A 19,372-nucleotide genomic window follows, 5' to 3' on the forward strand; every position below is an offset into this window, starting at 1 on the left:
AAATGCTGCTGGCGCCCTGCCCATCTCTCCGTAGTACTCACTATTCTGTGCACACAGTCTTACTGCAAGTACCCGTGACTATCAGTCTGAGGGCATTCTCAAGCCACATCAGCATGGGTGGCCCCTGTATGTGGTAATCAGAGTGTCAGGGAATAATGCTCCCAGGACTTTCCTCAGCCAACGAGAAAGAGAAGTAGATGAACAAAGACTCCAGCTTCCTTGTCTCTAGGATAGGACAATCGGAGGCTTGTTCTGTACTGTCTCCCAGAGGTCCCCAGCATGGACAGTTGGCCACAGCTGTCTTCTGCTCAGGCACATGCCTTTTATTGTCTTCTTCCCCACCCTGACTCAGCTCCCCTTTCCCTCACTAGTACTTCTTGGGATTAGTGCCCAAATAATCTACTCACACTCCAATGCTCTGCTCAGGGAGTGCTTCTGCAGAAACCCAACTGAAGACACAGTCGATACAATAACTGAAGACCTAGTTCATCCTATGACAGGGTGGACAGAGGTCCCTCTCTCCAAGTGAGATGTGGCCCGGGAATGTCAGCTAAGGGGCAGCCTTTGGACCATGCTCATGTTTTATAAAGCAGGATATAGAGTGGTTCTCAATGAGAGGGACAGTTTTGCCCTGCAGGGGATATTCTGCAATATCTAGGGACAATTTTGGTTGTCAGAACTGGGGAGGAGTGCTACTGGCATCTAGTGGATAAGGCCAGGGATGCTGCCAAGTGTCCTACAGTGCAGAGAACAGCCCCTCTCCAACAAATATCAATGGTGCCAAGATTGAGAAACCCTGCCACAGTGCAACACCAGAGCCAAAAGACCTGGTTCTGGGTACTTTTCTCATCTCCAAACGGGGATGGAAGATATACTTCACAAGGTCTTATGGGTCATGAGTTGAGGTGACTGGAGCTAGGTGCGATTAATTCATCCATTCTATAGTGCTTACTATATGCCAATCACAGCTGAAGTTGGTGATCAAACAAAATGGAAAAGACATAGTACCTGCCCTCAGAAGCCCCAGAGGCTGGGTGTGGGGAAACTGCACTCACACACTTCACTCCTTCCCAAGGGCGTGCCTGGCTCTAATAAGGCATATGGCGTATGTGCTATGGCAGAACAGCAGGGAGAAGGAGTCACCCTTTTTGGAGGTCAAGACAGGATATTTGAGGTAATAGGTGGAGAGCGGCAGGTGACTAAGCACAAAGGGGTCTCTCAGGCAAAGGAATCATCCTTTTGCAAGGGTACGCAGCTATGAAAGAAAGGGCTGTCCTACCTGTGGTATGGTGACTATGCTCAGAGCATAAAAACACATAAAGGAGAAGAGAGGGATGAGGCTGGAAACAAGGCAGGCACCAGGCAATGTGGAGACTCCTTTGCAGGGCTTGGATGGAGATAGGGGGTGCAAGTGCTGAGGGCACCAACCCTGATGGCATTTGCACAACCCTGAAAATTGAGTGTGCCTTCAATTTTGTGCCCTAGCTTCTCGCTTGCTTCACCCTAGTTCCAGCCATCCTAAGAAGCTAGGACGTCTAGTCTTCAGGTCAAGGAAAGCCAACAAAAATCTTGAGACTTTTTTTTTTTTTTTTGGTAGGATAGCCTGGCTCAAACAAGGTCTACTATGCTGCTTCTTGTCCAACAACATTTCTAGTTCAGATCAGCAAGTAAAGCAGGGCTTTCCCTCTCTCATTAGCTTTCTTACCTAAATAGAATACTGTTTCTGAACTGATACCTTTCAGATTTAACACACGGCAGATTCCTAAGAATAGTAAGTGAACAGATCATGATAGGCACAGTGTCTGGTAGGCACCTAAGTTCATCTATGGAACTTGGAAGGATAAGGTAGTGTTTTGATTGAGGGTCAAAACTCATGGCCACATCTCACTAATTTGGGCTTTATTAAAAATTTTAAAAAAAATCATTCAAGCCCCTTATTATATCCAGAAGTATCCACTTGCCCAAAGACAATTGATATGCTACTAGAAAACCATGCTTTGGCTGGGCGCAGTGGCTCACACCTGTAATCCTAGTACTCTGGGAGGCCAAGGCGGACGGATAGCTCGAGGTCAGGAGTTCGATACCAGCCTGAGCAAGAGCGAGACCCTGTCTCTACCTTAAATAGAAAGAAATTAATTGGCCAGCTAATATATATAGAAAAAATTAGCTGGGCATGGTGGTGCATGCCTGTAGTCCCAGCTACTCGGGAGGCTGAGGCAGAAGGATTGCTTGAGCCCAGGAGTTTGAGGTTGCTGTGAGCTAGGCTGATGCCACAGCACTCATTCTAGCCTGTGCAACAAAGTGAGACTCTGTCTCAAAAAAAAAAAAAATCATGCTTGTCTATTCCTCAATCAGGGCCATCTATAAAGAAAACTCTTAGTCAAAAAGTTCTAAGTCCAACTCCAATATACTGCTGTATCTATTTCAATATATAATAATTATTACTATGAGTAAAAAAAAACACATTTATTTTAAAGTAGTCTGTAATTCAGGAGGTTCTCCGATTTTAGATTCTTCTCATTACTGAGACTTTCTTTTCGTGAAATTATATTACCACTATGTCTACATCTAAACATCAAAAGATTATTTTAAGCAGCTGTTCAAAAAGACTGTCGAATTTCAAGGCAACAAAATAAATGGAAAACAATGCCCTATGAATTATCTAAGACTCAATTATGCCACTCAAAATTCGTCATTAGGACCATAGGTATGATGTACAGTTTAATTATTTAAAATTTATTGTCATCAACTGGAAAACTGTTCTAATCTCTATCACGTGCAAATGACCTTTCAAAAACAGTCTAATGTTTCCTTACTATCCTGAATTGTAATCCACAGACGATGTAAAGACCCACCACATAATTTTTTTAAAACCATAGAATGCCCTAACTCTAATATTATACATGGAGAAATCAAAGGTAACTGGTTAAGTATGAGAACGTCATGTTATGTGTACCTGTGTATGAAAAGCCCTTGGCAGGAGCTCACCGGAGGATACGGTGAAGAATGCTGACGCTTGCAACAAATATCCGGAGTCCGCCTGCATGTAGGGGCGACCACTGCAGACTCACTCGGGTGAGCTGAATTGCTGATGGGTGCCAGGAGGAGCCCTGCCATGGGCGACAAGACATTCCCCAAACAGCAAATAAGTCCTGAAGTTTCCACCCAAATTACATTCCATGAATGTCCCGGCATTCGCATTTCTCTGAAAATCGGTATATGTTACAACTGTGCACAAGATGTGTCTACGATTTCATTGGTTGCTTGTGCTTTTGTGCGCATGCTTTTAACGTTACCGGAAAAGAAAGGGCCCGGACGGGTCCCCCAGCCCCCGGCACCCCAACCCCGCAACCCCCGGTTCAGCAGAAGTGAGGGCACCAGAAGAGGAAGTTTGCCCTGTGAGCCTCGCGCCCTGCAGCCCAGAGAAATGCGAAGCCTGAGGCCTGGGCTGTCTGGGCAGTGCGCATGCGCACAAGGGCGGGGCGCGACCCTGGCCCCTCACATCCACTTCCGGCACAGCGGCTCTGACGCGTGACGCGCGACACGCGACGTGTCTCACGCGAAGCCGAGGCCTCCCCGCAGCTACAGGTACTTTCATAATCCCGCTGCAGTTTTGTGTAGCGCTTCTTTCGGGTGGGTTTGCTGGTGCCCATATTGAACTAAGGGTGTTTGCTCCGCTGAGCACTTGCAGGGTTCCCAGGGCTACAGTTAATATTCCCCAGAGGAGTTTGGCCCCGCTTCACCCACGCACGTACGTTTTCTCTTCTTTAGGGCCCCTGTTTAACACTACAATGCGACGAGCTTTAGAACGAGCTTTGGATCGTGCAGAGTCTGTCATTGAAAGTATTCAGCAGAGACCTCCGAGAAGGAGATACTCATCTAGTGGGGAAAAAAGTCTAGATCAGAAACTTTATGACATTTATGTTGAGGAGTGTGAAAAAGAGCCTGAGGATACGGAGGAATTGAGAAGCAACGTTAACTTGTTAGAGAAGCTTGTTAGGAGAGAGTCCTTGCCATGTTTAGTGGTCAACCTGTACCCAGGAAACGAGGGCTATTCTCTCATGCTGAAGGGACAAAATGACTCCTGTTCAGAGACCATTCGAGTCCCTTACGAAGAAAGGGAATTGCTTGACTACTTTGATGCAGAGGAGCTACCTCCTATTCTGGTTGATTTGCTGGAAAAATCCCAGATTAACATTTTTCATTCTGGGTGTGTCATAGCAGAAATCCGTGACTATAGGCAGTGGAGTAGTGGGGAACCTCCTGGTTACCAAAGTAGGCACATTCTCTTACGTCCAACGATGCAGACTTTAGTCTGTGACGTGCAGTCAATTGCAAGTGATGGCCACAAATGGACCCAGGAAGACAAACTTAGGCTTGAGAGCCAACTGCTCTTAGCGACAGCAGAGCCACTGTGCCTTGATCCTTCTGTGGCGGTCGCCTGTGCTACAAACAGGCTGCTGTATAACAAGCAAAAGATGAATACTGCCCCAATGAATCGGAGCTTCCAGAGGTATTCTTGGTTCTCTCTAAATCGGCAGGAGGAACTGTCTGACTGCCCAGCTCCCCCAGAACTCAGAGTTCTGGCTTCTTCCAAAAAAGAACAAGAAAGAAAAGCAGGCCAGCATTATGACCTGAAAATTTCTAAAGCAGGAAATCGTGTAGATATGTGGAAACGGAGACCCTGTGATTTGGCTGTGCCTTCGGAAGTGGATGCTAGAGGGAAACCGTCTGTCAGATATGATGAGTCGCCACCACCGGTGTGGCCAGCTCAGGAGGTAGATGATTGTGTCTTTGAATGGGAAGCTGGCGATCAGTCCCAGAAAACCAAGCCGAGCATCATGCAGTCGTTTAATGATCCACTTTTCTCTGGTAAAGTTCAGAAACGTAAAGAAGCCAGACGTGAGAGCCACGCATTTTCCCCCACTGTCTCCTCAGGTGACGATTCAGATGGTCTCAGGCCGGTGTGGGCAGGTGAGGAGGTAGATGATTGTGTCTTTGAATGGGAAGCTGGCGATCAGTGCCAGAAAACAAAGCGGAGCATCATGCAGTCATTTCATGATCCACTTTTCTCTGGTAAAGTTCAGAAACGTCAAGAAGCCAGACATGAGAGCTACATGTACCCTTTTGCCGCCTCCTCAGGTGACGATTCAGATGGTCTCAGGCTTGTCTGGCCAGCTCAGGAGGTAGATGATTGTGTTTTTGAATGGGAAGCTGGCGATCAGTCCCAGAAAGCCAAGCCGAGCATCATGCAGTCATTTCATGATCCGCTTATCTCTGGTAAAATTCAGAAACATAAAGAAGCCAGACGTGAGAGCCACACGTGTACCCCTGCCTTCTCCTCAGGTGACCATTCAGATGTTCTCAGGCCGGTGTGGCCAGCTCAGGAGGTAGATGATTGTGGTTTTCAATGGGAAGCTGGCGATCATTCCCAGAAAACAAAGCCGAGCATGATAGAGTCGTTTCATGATCCACTTCTCTCTGGTAAAATTTGGAAAGGTAAAGAAGCCAGATGTGAAAGCCTCAAGCGTCCCCACACCATCTCCTCAGGTGACCATTCAGATGTTCTCAGGCCGGTGTGGCCAGCTCAGGAGGTAGATGATTGTGTCTTGGAATGGGAAGCTGGCGATCAGTCCCAGAAAACCAAGCTGAGCATCATGCAGTCGTTTCATGATCCACTTCTCTCTGGTCAAATTCGGAAAGGTAAAGAAGCCAGATGTGAGAGCCACACGCGCCCCACCGCCCTCTCGTCAGGTGATGCTTCAGATGTTCTCAGGCCGGTGTGGCCAGCTCAGGAGGTATATGATTGTGTCTTTGAATGGGAAGCTGGTGATCAGTCCCAGAAAACCAAGCTGAGCATCATGCAGTCGTTTCATGATCCACTTCTCTCTGGTCAAATTCGGAAAGGTAAAGAAGCCAGACGTGAGAGCCACACTCGTCCCCACACCATCTCCTCTGGTGACCATTCAGATGGTCTCAGGCCGGGGTCTCGGACTGATGCTGCCAGGGTGGTCCATCAGTACCAGGAGTCGGTCCAGAGCAAAGCCAAAAGTCCAGGCAAGATGTCGCAGAGCACCAGTGGCTCAGCCAGTCTCAGTCACTTTTCTGCAGTGAAAAAACCATGGGAGCCTAAGCCCATGTCCGTCCAGCCTCCAGTGTTGGGGAAAGGAGTAAAACATCAGCCCCCACCTAGCCAGCTTCCCTCAAGCTCAGGAAAGAGTTCCTTGGGAAACAATTTTCCTCTAAAACTGGGAGGCAGAGTTCTGAAGTCTCTTGCTCCTGCTCCTCCTCGTGCTCCTGCTCCTCCTGCAGCTCCAGGTCTGTCCGGGAAGTCCTCTGTGGATCTCAGTGTCCAGGTCTCCGCCAGCTCCTCCACAGCAACCCCGGCCACCCAGGCCATGGCAAAGGACGCTGGCCCGAAGGTCGTCAGACTGCTGGGCCCGATCCCTGGAAACCAGGCTTTGGCGAGTGGTTCAAACGCCGCGCTGGGCCGTCCCACTGCTGCCTTGGCCCCCGCAGCAATGGGCGCGAGCGGCCCTCCGTCCTCAGGAGGTCAGCTTCCAAAGGCACAGCCTGCCGTAGTGCAGGCGACTTCTCCAGCAGGTGTTCAGCTTTTTGCCAAAGATGCCTCAGGGGTCAGGCCCTTAGCTCTGCTCCAGGTCCCACCTGGTTCCCTCCTTTTGAACACCCAGCAGCAGCAGCAGTTCTTGCTGATTCCGCAGCAGCACTTTCAGGGAACCATAACTTCTCGGCCTCCACAGCCAGTGCCACAGGCTTCCGTACAAGCTTCGAGCAGTCAGGGCCAGGCCTTGCCCGCTCAGCAGGCCGTTGTGGTTAACCTCTCTGGAGCGGGAAGTGTCCAGCAGCCCCAAGCAGCTGTGGTGTCTCAGCTTGGCCCTGCGCAGAGAAGACCCGGGCAGAGCCTTCCTCAGCAGGCGTCCCAGCTGCCCCCTGCCTTGCCACTGCAGCAGCTGCAGCCGCAGCTGGGAGGCTCGCAGCAGCCGGTGGCTCTGGCCACAGCATCCACTCAAACAGCTGAGCTGCGTCTGCGTGGCCACGCAGCAAGCCAGCCCAAAGGGAAAAAGAAGAAAGGCCCCCCGGGCCCTCCCAAGTCCTGAGTCTTCAGTCATTTTCTCTCTCTTTTTTAGAAACACAGGAGCACTGATCCAAATTAATTGCCCGTTTTTACTTCAGATTTGGTGTTTTAAATGTGTCGATTAATGTTTTACACTTTAAGGTACACACTTTATACAGAAGCACGCTCCCATGAAATTTATATGGAAACAGGGAAGCGATTTAATCAACTCGAAGGTTTTGCTGAAGTTATTCCTTTTTGTTGTAATTAACAAAAATATTTTAATATAATATTTTAAAGTGTATCCAAATCCCAAGTAGGTTCAGTTTATGCTCCTAAAGCTTATAATTTCGCTAAACAATAAAATTGCGATACCAGTATAGTTGAAGTTAATATTTTAACAAGATGAGTAGGATTTTTAAAGTTCTTAATTGTGTTAAAAACACAATGTAAAATTTACTGTCTTAACCGTTTGTAAGTGTCCAGTTCAGTAGTGTTAAGCACAGCCACATGGTTGTGCCCCAGATCTCCAGGCTGTTTTCATCTTGCAAAAAGTGACAGTCTGTGCCCGTTGAATGCCAGTCCCCATTGCCCTCCCCCAGCCCCTTCGGGGCACTTTCTGTCTACTGTCTCCAAGAGTCTGACTGTTCTGGGGACCTCATGTTAGTAGAAGCATACGATTTTCCTCCTTTTGTGACTGGCTTATTTCACTCAGTGTGATGTGCCCAAGGTTCACCCATGTTGTCTCAGGCAACAGGAAGATCATTGCCGTTGCTCTGTAAAATGGTTTCATTGCACATAATATGTACAGAGGTGACCTGTGAACTTTGAGAAACATCTTCCCAAAGAATGTAATTGGTACTTCTTGAGTTTAAAAGGCTTTTTACAATGTTTGCAATGTAATTACTACAAATCCATTTAGAAAAATAAAGTATGACAAAAAGGTGCTAGTCACATTGTCACGTTGGAATGAGTACATCAGAGATCTCCAAAGCTGTGGAATGAAATTGGTGTCAGATTTGCTTGTGTGACAGTCCCCAGCCCTTTCACAGGCCCCATCCGCACTCAGTGCCCTGCAGAGCCTGGCTCTCTTCCTCCAAGGCTGCTGTCCCTGGCCTTGAAAAGGCCCCTCTGGGATGTCTTGTTTTCTCTCTCTTTATAAAGTTGAGTTACATGGTTTACAACAGTAGGTTATTTGCAAAAATTTAATGGCTAAACATTTGAAAGTTTGTTTTATTTGTTTTTTAAATGTCTCTGGCCCTGTTAGATATTTACATAGAGCTCCCCTCTTTCTTTCTCTTCTCTTCCCTTTGTTTATTCATCATCATTAATTTTTCAGCAGTCCCTTCTCCCTCATCTCTTTCTTGTTTCACCTGGACTCAAAGTTCCCCAAGCTTTTCTGTTGTCTTTTTTCCCTTTCTTTATCCATTTTTTAAATTTGAAGTATAATTCATGTAACAGCTATTTTAGAGTACAATTTAGAGTGGCATTTAGCACACTCACAATGTTGTGTAACCACCACCTCTATCTATTTTCAAAGATTTTCATCACCTAGGAAGAAATCCCTGTACCCATTAAGCACTCATTTTTCACCCTCCTCCCCCTAGGCCTTGGCCACTATTAAACTGCTTTCTGTTTCCATGGATTTATGTATTCTAAATACTTTCTGTAAATGTGATCCTAAAGTATGTGATCTTTTGTGTCTGGCTTCTTTTACTCAGCACATGTTTTCAAGGTTCATCTAGGTCGTAACAGGTATCATTGCTTCATTCCTTTTTGTGCCTCAATAATATGCCATTGTTTGTATGTAGCACATTTTGTTTTTGTTTACCCATTGATCCATTGATGGACACTTGGGTTGTTGCCACATTTTGGCTATGTGAATTAAGCTGTTATCAATATTCGTGTAGAGGTATTTGTTTTAGTGTCTCTTATATTTTGCTGTGTTACAATTTTGAAGGGCTACCTGTCTGTATAATACTTGTTTTCTAAGTACACTTGTATGTTTCTCTGCCTTTTGCCTTAAGAAAATAAAAGGACCTTTGGTCTTGCATTTCTGGAAGACGTTAGTCAAGAGATAAATGGTGAATATTACTTGAATCTTACTTGAATGATCCTATTACTAATTTGATACTGATGTTGTTAAAGAGAAATTCGGCCTACTTCAAGCAAACATATCAAATTTGACATCTGAGTGACACTGAGCCATCCCATCAGACCATCCTGGACATAATTGGAAATGGTGCCTGGAGTTTCAATAAGTGAAGCAGTTCAATGACCATTCGCAAAGAAGAGTTTATATTTTGGCCTTGAGAGCCAACCAGAGACCTGAACTCAGAATATCATCAGATTTGGTATATTTCTTTCCTTTATGTCTATCTGGTCCTTTGAATCACTACATGGAGACATACACCAAACTTGTGCTAGATGGATGGGGTTCTCCCTTCCCAGGAAGGTAAATAAATTCAGCTTTGTTTTAGATGATTGTGTGGCAATCTTTGATTTCCTTCTATTGATCCCCTCCTAATTGGTACCTCGATGCCACTTCCCTTTTGAGGATATTAGATGGCTATGTTTTGTGAGTAAACTTTTCACTTATTTAATATTGTGAGAATCTGGATGCTAACCCAGGACAAATTCAAAATTGGTTTTCTATGGCCTCATCTTTAGGACTTAACTGCAAAGCATTGGCAGTGAGGTTGTTGTGTGAATGCAGGTGGCCCCAGAATGCTCCAACAGGTTGCAGAGAAGGTGGTCCTGGATGAGCATCCAGGAAAATCCAGGTAGGCTCAGTATAACAGGACATGTCAGGCAGATGTGGGCGTTTGTCATAGGGTGGGAGTTTGGAAACAGGATTACATTCCTTGAGGATACTTGCAAGTGAAGGGAGGATCCTAGTCTTAGAGCAGTGCTGCCTGGTAGAAATACAAGGGCTATCCGGAGAGTATCCAGCCATTATTAATATAACAAGAGGTTTGCACAACATGAGTGTAACCTGGCAGCCAAGGCATGTGGACTGTAAAGCACATGAGTGACCACTGATGACCTCACTGTACAAGTGAGTGGGGTGCTAGACACTTGAGTGAGCATGGGTACTGTGTGGTTGTCACATTCAAAATGAATTAGTGAGTAGAGCAATGAATCTGCATCAAATTTTGTGTTAAGCTTGAACATTCCTCCATGGAAACTATTGGGATGATTCAGAAGGCTTTCGGGGACGATGCAATGAGTGCCGCACAAATAAAAGTGTGGCACAAACGCTTCAAAGATGGTTGGGAATCTGTTGAAAGTGAACCACATTCTGGAAGGCCTGCAACAAGCAGAACAGCTGAGAATGTTGAACAGGTATGAGTTAGGAGAAGAGATGCTGGGAGAACCATGTGAGGTCCCAAGGTGCCTACTTTGAAGGGGACTGAGGTGTCATTGTCCCATGTACAATGTTTCTTGTATCTTCTTCAATAAATGTCTCTATTTTTCATATTACATGGCTGGATACTTTCCAGACAGAACTCGTATAACTTGAGCCCTATATATAATTTTAAGTTTTCTAGTAGCCACATATTAAAAAGTAAAAAGAAACAGAGGAAATTACTTTTAATAATAAATTTTATTCGACTCAATATACCCCAAATATTATAATTCCTGTTATCAATATTTTTTAATTCGTAATGAGACATTTTAATTTTTTTGTTTTTACTAAGTCTTCAAACTCCAGATACTGTCTCAGTTCAGATGCTAAATTTTCATCAGAAATATTTGACCTGCATTTAGTTTTTTATAAAATTTATGGTTGAAGATGTAGACTCACCTTCCAAACATGCTTAAGAGTTTTCCAGTAATTGAATCAAGTACCAGTTTTTAAATTTAAATTAATTAAAAGTAAATACAATTTAAAAATTATTTCCTTAGTCTCAGTAGCCACATTTCAAGGGCTCAATAAATAGTCACGAGTGGCTAGTGGCTATCGTTAGGGACAGTGCAGTTCTAGAGGGATGGAGGAGCAAAGCAGATTACGGGGATTGAGCTTCAGGCATGACCTGGGTGCTGGGCACACAATTGGAGTGAGAGTGACAATGCTGATTCCCCACGCTGGGCTGGAACATCCTGAAATCCTCATGGCCTGTTATCACCTGGACCAGGACCTGCAGGTAGAGGTCAAGTGGCCCTCACCATGGAGCAAGGAGGGTGGAAGAGAGTAGAAGACAAGGGTCAGTCCTTTGCCAGGCTCTGCATAGCCCTATGCAACATGCGCATGGGGACAGACACTAACCATCTCAGCAGTCAACTAAAACTCATCAACCCACCTCTACCCTAGAGAGCTTGGAACCTGAGGGAATGGGAGAGAGGAGAGGCACCACCTGCTCTTTCAATCTTCCTTTTGCTCCTCCTCCCTGTCCATCTTCTGAGTCTCTAGCTTCTCAGGCAGAGGTGAAACCAGATCAGCGGTGAGTTGATAATTGTGGGAGCTGGGTGATGGGTAGATGGGGGCTCATTATATTAATCTCTTTGAGCGTATATTTGAAATTCATATATATATACACACACGCCCATTTGAACAGTCAAGTTCCTGATGTTCCTACAGCCCCATTACCCATTAACACACCTTTCCCCATCCCAACATCCATCTCATTCCCGAAGTCCCGCCAGGCCCCAGCCCTCAATTTGCCCTTCAGTCTTCCCCGCTTTACTCCCTTAGCCGCAGGCAGCAAAGGGTGTATGAGTTAATTGTTAAATTCAGTTCAACAAGTTCCTCATTAGGGACAAATTACCTGAGTTTGAAATCTGCTAATTTTCCAATCAGAGTGAGTGTTTGCACTTGTGATTTGGAAATAATTACCATATGGTAAAAGCAAAACCTATGTGGGGATTAAAGTAAAGGTGAGGGAGGACAGGAGCTTATTTTGGCATCTTCCCTGGAAACCCACGTTAGCATATGCAGATTAGTTGAGGTGCCTCTGCAGGCTGGGGTGACAAAGCTCACCTGTAGCACTGTTTTGCAAATGCTGTTTACTTCATGTGCTAATGATCCGCAAAGGTGACTGTGGCCTTTGACGTGAGAGCAGTATGGCTTTCACTGGCCAGATTGGGGTCTGGGAAAGTGAAGAGCCTTTTGAATTTAGCTATTTCATCTAAAAATGCATCGGTACTTTTGCTTAGATCTGTCCTCAGCCTGAAGCTTCTGCATGAGTTACAAATAAAAACATTTCTCTGGGGTGAGTCTAAATGTCCTTTGGGTGAATGTGGTAGGGAAAGCTCATCTGAAAGAATTTGAAGAATTATAGGATAGTAATTGGGGCACAATATCATTGCCATCCAAAGCATAGAAATCCGGGTCATTTACCTTCAGTAATTTGTCCCAGTCCCAATTACTACATCACTAGTTCTAAAGCTTTGGGAACCTGTGTAGTAAGGAATAGTCAAGATTTCAGGTAATTTACAAACCAACGCAGAAAACACCTCCTGAGACGTTGCTTTTGAAATTTGGAGCCAGGAAAAGCTTCGTCTCCTCTGAGAAGGCAGTATCCTTCCTCCTTTCTGATAACTGCAGTTGTGCAAGTTCTGAGGTTTCCCTTTGCGCCTCAGCTGCCAGGAAACTCAAAACCAGATTTCAAGTGCAAATCACTAAGTTTCCTTTTATGGTTAACGCTTCAGCATTCCTTGTTCCTTATTTTTAATTTCTATTTTTTTACTTGTTCTTTTTGTCTTTTGTCATAGGCTACTTGAAATCTTTTGTCATGGAAAACTGGGAACAAACGCCTCTCTACATGAATCAATGCATGCATGTATAAATAGTAGCTTGTATTTATTTATATACACTGCCTCTAATCCTTTTATTAACTTAATAATAATGTCTGTTAGGTATTATTGTCCTTACTGGCAAATGAGGAAACTGGGGTTCAGAAAGAATTGCTTGAGGCAATAAAGCTGATATTTGAGCTCCCTTTCTGTCTGCTTCCAAAATCCATGCCTGGTGTCTGGTACATGTAACTGATCTGTGGATGGGTGTCAACTCAGTGGTGGACTGTATATGTAAAACCGTTTTATTTTTCCCAATCACTGCTTTCAGCCATGTGGCACCAAACCCCTTTTCCCATCCTTTAATAACACCTTGGGGAGATCTCATAACTTGCTAGGCTCCCTTGGTTAGTAAAGCTGACAGTCCCAATCACAATTTCAATATCATATCCTCTGGTCTGTGTGTGAGGGGGTGAAAGGAGACAGGAATCTTGCTTCAGAAATGATCCTTTTCCAGGTCTAATGCTGTCATCTGCTGCGTGAGTGGTCTCTGGGCAGGGGGCTGCTCTGATTTTCCTGAGGTGACAGTGTTCAGCTGCACCTGGATCCTAACTTCTCTGGGGCCTTCCACCGAGTGGCCCTCCAAGTAAGCCCTGTACTCCTCCATATGGAGCCTTGGGAATTGCTAAGGCCCTTTTCCGCATTCTGAAAGCTGTGAAGTCCAGGGATCAGGTGGGAGTGCTGTTCCCGCTTGCTTTTCAGGCACGCTGCCCCTCGGTACCTTTTGAGCCTCTCACGTTCAGCTGTCTCTAGACCACAAGGGGGCACCAGACTCCAGGTTCACACACAGCACGAACCTCCGAGAATATTTGTCAAGCTCGCCCAAGAATTCGCTCACCAACAGTTCCACGGCTAGAGTGCCTTGGCGTCAGCCTAGCTCACAGCAACCTCAAACTCCCGGGCTCAAGCGATCCTCCTGCCTCAGCCTCCCGAGTAGCTGGGACTACAGGCATACACCACCATGCCCGGCTAGTTTTTTCTATATGTTTTTAGTTGGCCAGTTAATTTGTTTCTATTTTTAGTAGAGATGGGGGTCTTGCTCTTGTTGAGGCTGGTCTCAAACTCCTGACCTCGAGCGATCCTCCTGCCTCGGCCTCCCAGAGGGCTAGGATTACAGGCGTGAGCCACCGCGCCCGGCCTTCAATCCCCAAGCCTCTGGGGTGGTCCAAGGTGGGCCTATGTGTCCGTGCAGCCCCGCAGGAGTCCAGGCAGGAAACTGGAGGCCAACTTTCGCTTCCTGCAGACCTCGCCTCTCCTCCAGCTACTCTCTTAGGGCCCTCCCTTGCACACGTCTAGGCCTGGGAGAACAGGAGAGCCCTGGCACTCTTCTCCCTTCCCCTTCCCACTGCACCCCAAGACAAAGCAGCCTCTCCCCGGGAACACTCAACTCCTCTCCCTCCCTTCCCCAGTCCCCTCGTATTTAGTGGCGGTTGGTGGTTGAAGGGAATGGTCAGAGTCCAAAAAGGGACAGTTCTGCCATCTCAGTCCTCTTTGAGACAACGTGTCTGCTGGCTGGTTGCAGCCTTTCTTTAGGATGTGGGAGCACCTGATGCTTTTTGTTTCCAGCTTTAACTCCATTTCACTCGTTCTTTTTATTTGTCTTTTGTCATAAACTACTGCAAATCTTTTGTCATGGGAAACTGGAAACAAATGCCTCCCTACATGCGTCAACGCACGCATAGGTAAATAGTAGCTTCTATTATTAATATATATACACTGCCTCTAATTTTTTAATAATTTAATAATTGTCCCAACTCTGGGACAACAGGAAAGGTCCCAACGTGCGGACACCACGTGCGCATGCGCAGACTGCTTCCCAACTCGCCCTCATCCCTCCACCTTGCCTATTTAAGATATCCGCCTTTGCCCTTCCAATTTCCAATGGGAAAGGGCAGAAGGAAAAGAGCTGAGCTGGTGGGACAGTTTTTTGAAGGACTGTTCTGGGTGAGTTTAATAAACTCTAAAGGGTTTATTGTAAGACGTGTGGAGCAGGGGAGGCAGCTTGGGAAGCTTTAGCTCTCCATTCCCATAGTCACTATGGGGGGCATTGTTTGAAGTGGAAAGTTCCCTCCGAATTGTGGAAAGCGTTATGCAAATAGAGCTTCAGAAAACAAATCCTCTAAAGCCCTACTTTCTTGGGAGTAGGATTACTCTTGGGCTCTAAGTGGCTTCTCTACAGAAATGTTAAAGCTTCTGCTGGAAGAGGAAGAGAGGGAAAGGGGTGATTTCAACAAGTGGTATTTGGAGCTATGCATCTTCTGTATACTCTTTGAGAAACCAGAGTTATTTTGAAATTATTGTTTGGCAATGTTTGGAGGGTGGGAGGCTTGAAGTTGACATCATAGAGAACTTTATGGTTATTGGTAATGATAAGTTCTAGGGTAAAACCATGGGAATGGCTGCCTGTGGCAGGTGTTGAAAGGATTATTGGAGGAGAGAAGTTCAAGGAGCCAAGGGGCTGGGCTATTGAAAGGATCATCTATCCTTCCAATAGATGTGGATACTGAAATCACCCATAATTCTTACTGGTGGCATAATATGGGAGAGGGTGACAATGAATCAGGCCCTAGAATCTTCAAGGTATGGTGGGAAGTTGACTTCCCACAATGCAGAGGGAGAGAGGTTTGGTTTTAGAACTCAATTAGATCAAGATGACCCTTAATATTGGTTGTGGGAACCTTCTTCGATGTCATTTTGTATTTGTTGAGAGCATGCTTACGTGCAAGGCCTTTTGCTAGGGACTTGGGGGAAGAGTAAGGCACATTCTTTGTCCTCAGTGGGATTAAATTCTACTCAGAGAGAGAAGGGAAACATACAAATGATCATAAATCAAGGAAACTATGGCAAATACTGTTAAAGATAAATCTTACTGGACGGAATTGGGGAGGTGAGCTTTCTTGGAATCTTGACTTGGATTTTGACAGGTTCAGATGGGGGTGGGAAGAGGGTGTTCTAAGTAGAGGAACAGCATGAGCAGAGGGATAGTGGGGCATGATCAGTGCAGAAGAGGAGCTATCCCAGAGCAGGGTGTATGTTCAGAGGGGCAGTGAAGGAGAGGGCTGAAATGACAGGCTGGCTCCGTAGCATGCATCTTCTTGTAATTTCAATGAGACAGACGCTACCGTTCGAATAAGGAAGCCAAGAATTTATAACACCTTCGTGCCTAAAGGGAGGGAAAAGAAATTCTAAAGCTCCTTTTCCATTTAACAAAGACCTCTAACAGAAATATTGGTTGCCTTATGGAAAACACAATTGATACTTTCAGTATTATTATTACCAGAGCAACACATTATTAAATAAGATGACTAATGACAGTTGCATACCTCTCGGTGTGATAGGTTCCATTTTCAGGACGTAGCGACAAACGGTTGATAACCATTTATCTTAAGAAATACATTCCTTTACAAATTACACTTCCAAGGACAATTTTATAGCAAAAGAAAACAGACTAGGATCATGGCCTTTCACTCAAGTTCCACACTGGCCAGGATAGATGCTTGAGTGAATGTTTCCACTTCTAATTTTATGACATGGAGCTGGCTCTGTGCCATACGATAGATAGTGTCTGTTTCTCTGCAGCTGCAGGAGTAGGGAGAACATTTTCTCTTTATCCTTCTGAGATTTTTTCACCAGAAGTTGAGGCTGGCAGTTTCAAGGTTAAGCATTAAGATTCCAAGAAGCTTAAATCTTACAATTTGGAAAAGAAAAAGGCTACAGAGATGTTTAACAAATTAAATGAGGTAGATAATATTAGGTTGAACCGTATGAAATTGCTGATGTTTGATAATTTTTGCCCCATTAAAATGGCAATTTCATACGGTTCAACCTAATAGCTACAGTTTCAGTCTAGAATGCCAGATGAGGAATATGAAGTTGATGTGGTACATATTGGGGAGCCACGACTAGGGGAGAAGTGCTATGATTGAAGCTGCCTTTTAGCACAATTTATCTGGCAGGAATGTGAGGGAGGGATTGGAGGGGGAGAGCCTGCGGATCAAACTGTACTTTCATACCCATTGAATTTGAAATAATACCCTTAGATCCATCTATAGTATTCATAGTATAAATCCATTGAGTAGCTAAATTAGCATTATCTTTTTTTGTAGAGATAGGGTCTTGCTCTGTCACTCAGGCTATAATGCAGTGGTGTGATCACAACTCACTGTGACTTCAGAACTCCTGGGCTTAAGTGACCCTCCTGCCTCAGCCTCCAGAGTAGCTGGGACTACAGGTGCATACCATCATGCCCAGCTAATTTTTAAAATTTTATGTAGAGACAGGGTCTCGCTATTTTGCCCAGGCCGAGCATTAACTTTTTAAAGATTGAGAGTTCAATGCTAGGCCACTATGGGTGGACTGTAAAAATGGGCTTTTTATATCCCAATGGTCCCAATTCTTGGCGGACTGTTCTACCAACCTAATTAAACACACACACTCATCTGCCTATATCAAGGAGGAAAGGAGGCACTTTCAAATCCACAGCTCTCCCCAATTGCCATCCCATCCACACAGATTTCACACAGCCCGTTGAGACACCCTCCCGCAAATGAATCCTCCTGAGAAACACAGATTTATATCTGCACAGTAATACTGTGAGTGGCATTTACTGTTTTTAATACCTTTTTGAGGATAAGGCAGTCTGACAAAGGAATTAAAATCCCATGGGCTTGTAAACTACTCACAGGGCTTATTTAACAGGGCTGTGATAGCTGTTTGGCATCTCAGAACAAATCTAAGTTACAGAATAGGCTCAATAGCAGGGAATGCTCTTATCTCACTGTTTCTAAAACTTGACCAATCATTGGAATCACGGGGGCGGGGGGGGGGGGGGGTTTGAGGAAAGGGAGCTTGTTAAAACCCAGAATGCTGAGCCCCACCCTCTGAGAGTTTGATAAGCGCAGGTCAGGGGTGTGGCCTGAGAATTTACATCTCTAACAAGTTCTCAGGGTTGCCTAAGCTGATGGTCTTGACGCCACACTTTGAAAACCACTGCTGTACTTTATGCAAAACAGTCTGAATATGTATGGATGCTCTGCTCTGAAGAAAGGAAGATGAAGCATGAAAGGGTTTCTGTTTTTTTAAAGGATAGAGTACTGAGGTAACTGGAGTCATCCAGGTGAGTCTGGGTGGGTGGGCCCTGAGAATTAGCATTTCCAAGTTCCCAGGTGTTGCTGCAGCTGCTGCTGGATCAGAGACCACCCGCACTTTGAGAACCACAATCTTGGTGCCAATCACCTGGCAGCGCTCCAGGATGAGTGCTGTATTTCCAAATTTAAACTCTGAGTTATTCTTAGAGGAGCCCATTCAAATATTCAGGTTCTCTGGGCAGAATGCCAATTGTCTCCCAGATTCAATACCTTTTCTTAGTGAAATGGGTAGAAAAGACAGAGGAAGACTCCATTGGAGGGGAGAGGAGGGAAAGGAGAGCAATTGCATCAGCTAATAATCTCTTGCTGGAGACCCATTGGTTCCTAAGTCACCAGATCTCCAAAGCTAAATATATATCCATGTGAATACTTTAAGCAAATAGAGAAAATAGGAAAATATCAAAGGTGATGGTCTAGACGCAGTGTTATTAAGATTTGTTGTTAAACCTGCTGGCTATGTTTGTTATATTAAAACTTTTTGAAAGAGAAAAACCAAAACCATTAATCTTTGACCTGAAAATTCGTGGAAACATGGAGACCTGGGTTTTATAAGATTCAACTCCTGAAACATCATTTACTTAATAAAAATACCATGTTTGCATTTCTTTGATATTCCTGGGGAAGGAGTGCCAATTTCAAAATCCCTTCCTCTAGTTAAAAATGATGTAATCATATGTCTACTTAATAAGTAACTGTAAAAAATACCTTCTTTATTATGTCAAGGATGAGTTCGGAGGCTTCAAGAAGTTGTCAATACCAAAAGAGGAGATAGTAATGGCAAAGAGTGAGGGGTAGAGTGAAGGAAGGAAGGGATAAAGGCACCTCTATTTCATCACATCTTGAAATTATAGGGTTGTTGGAAAAATATTAAGTCTTCTTGAGAACTAGCGATATTCTAGTTGCCATACATTTTTTGTTTTATTTTTGAAGCAGAGCAAAAGCATATGAATAATCATTAGGAAAGAATCTGGGTCTTATTTTTTTCAATCCCATGATTGCTTTAATATGGTATTCAGCCATTGATGTAATTAAGGGATTCAGCAATTAAGGAGGGGAGATTTGGCCGGCACGGTGGCTCACGCCTGTAATCCTAGCTCTCTGGGAGGCCGAGGCGGGAGGATTGCTCAAGGTCACAAATTCGAAACAAGCCTGAGCAAGAGTGAGACCCCCATCTCTACTATAAATGGAAAGAAATTAATTGGCCAACTAATACATATAGAAAAAAATTAGCCGGGGATGGTGGCGCATGCCTACAGTCCCAGCTACTTGGGAGGCTGACGCAGAAGGATTGCTTGAGCCCAGGAGTTTGAGGTTGCTGTGAGCTAGGCTGATGCCACGGCACTCACTCTAGCCT

At 45.0% G+C, this 19,372-nt stretch overlaps 1 protein-coding gene across 1 annotated transcript; it reads left to right on the forward strand.

Moving 5' to 3' along the window:
• The first annotated feature begins 3,791 nt into the window (after window positions 1-3,791).
• Window positions 3,792-7,118, forward strand: LOC105882308 (transcription factor SPT20 homolog). Its single transcript, XM_075999176.1, has 2 exons — window positions 3,792-4,953; window positions 5,971-7,118. Exons 1-2 carry the CDS (start codon window positions 3,792-3,794, stop codon window positions 7,116-7,118), a joined length of 2,310 nt encoding a protein of 769 aa, XP_075855291.1.
• Window positions 7,119-19,372: the final 12,254 nt, after the last annotated feature.

This window comes from Microcebus murinus, chromosome X (genome assembly GCF_040939455.1).
Source record: "Microcebus murinus isolate Inina chromosome X, M.murinus_Inina_mat1.0, whole genome shotgun sequence".
Lineage (NCBI taxonomy): Eukaryota > Metazoa > Chordata > Mammalia > Primates > Cheirogaleidae > Microcebus > Microcebus murinus.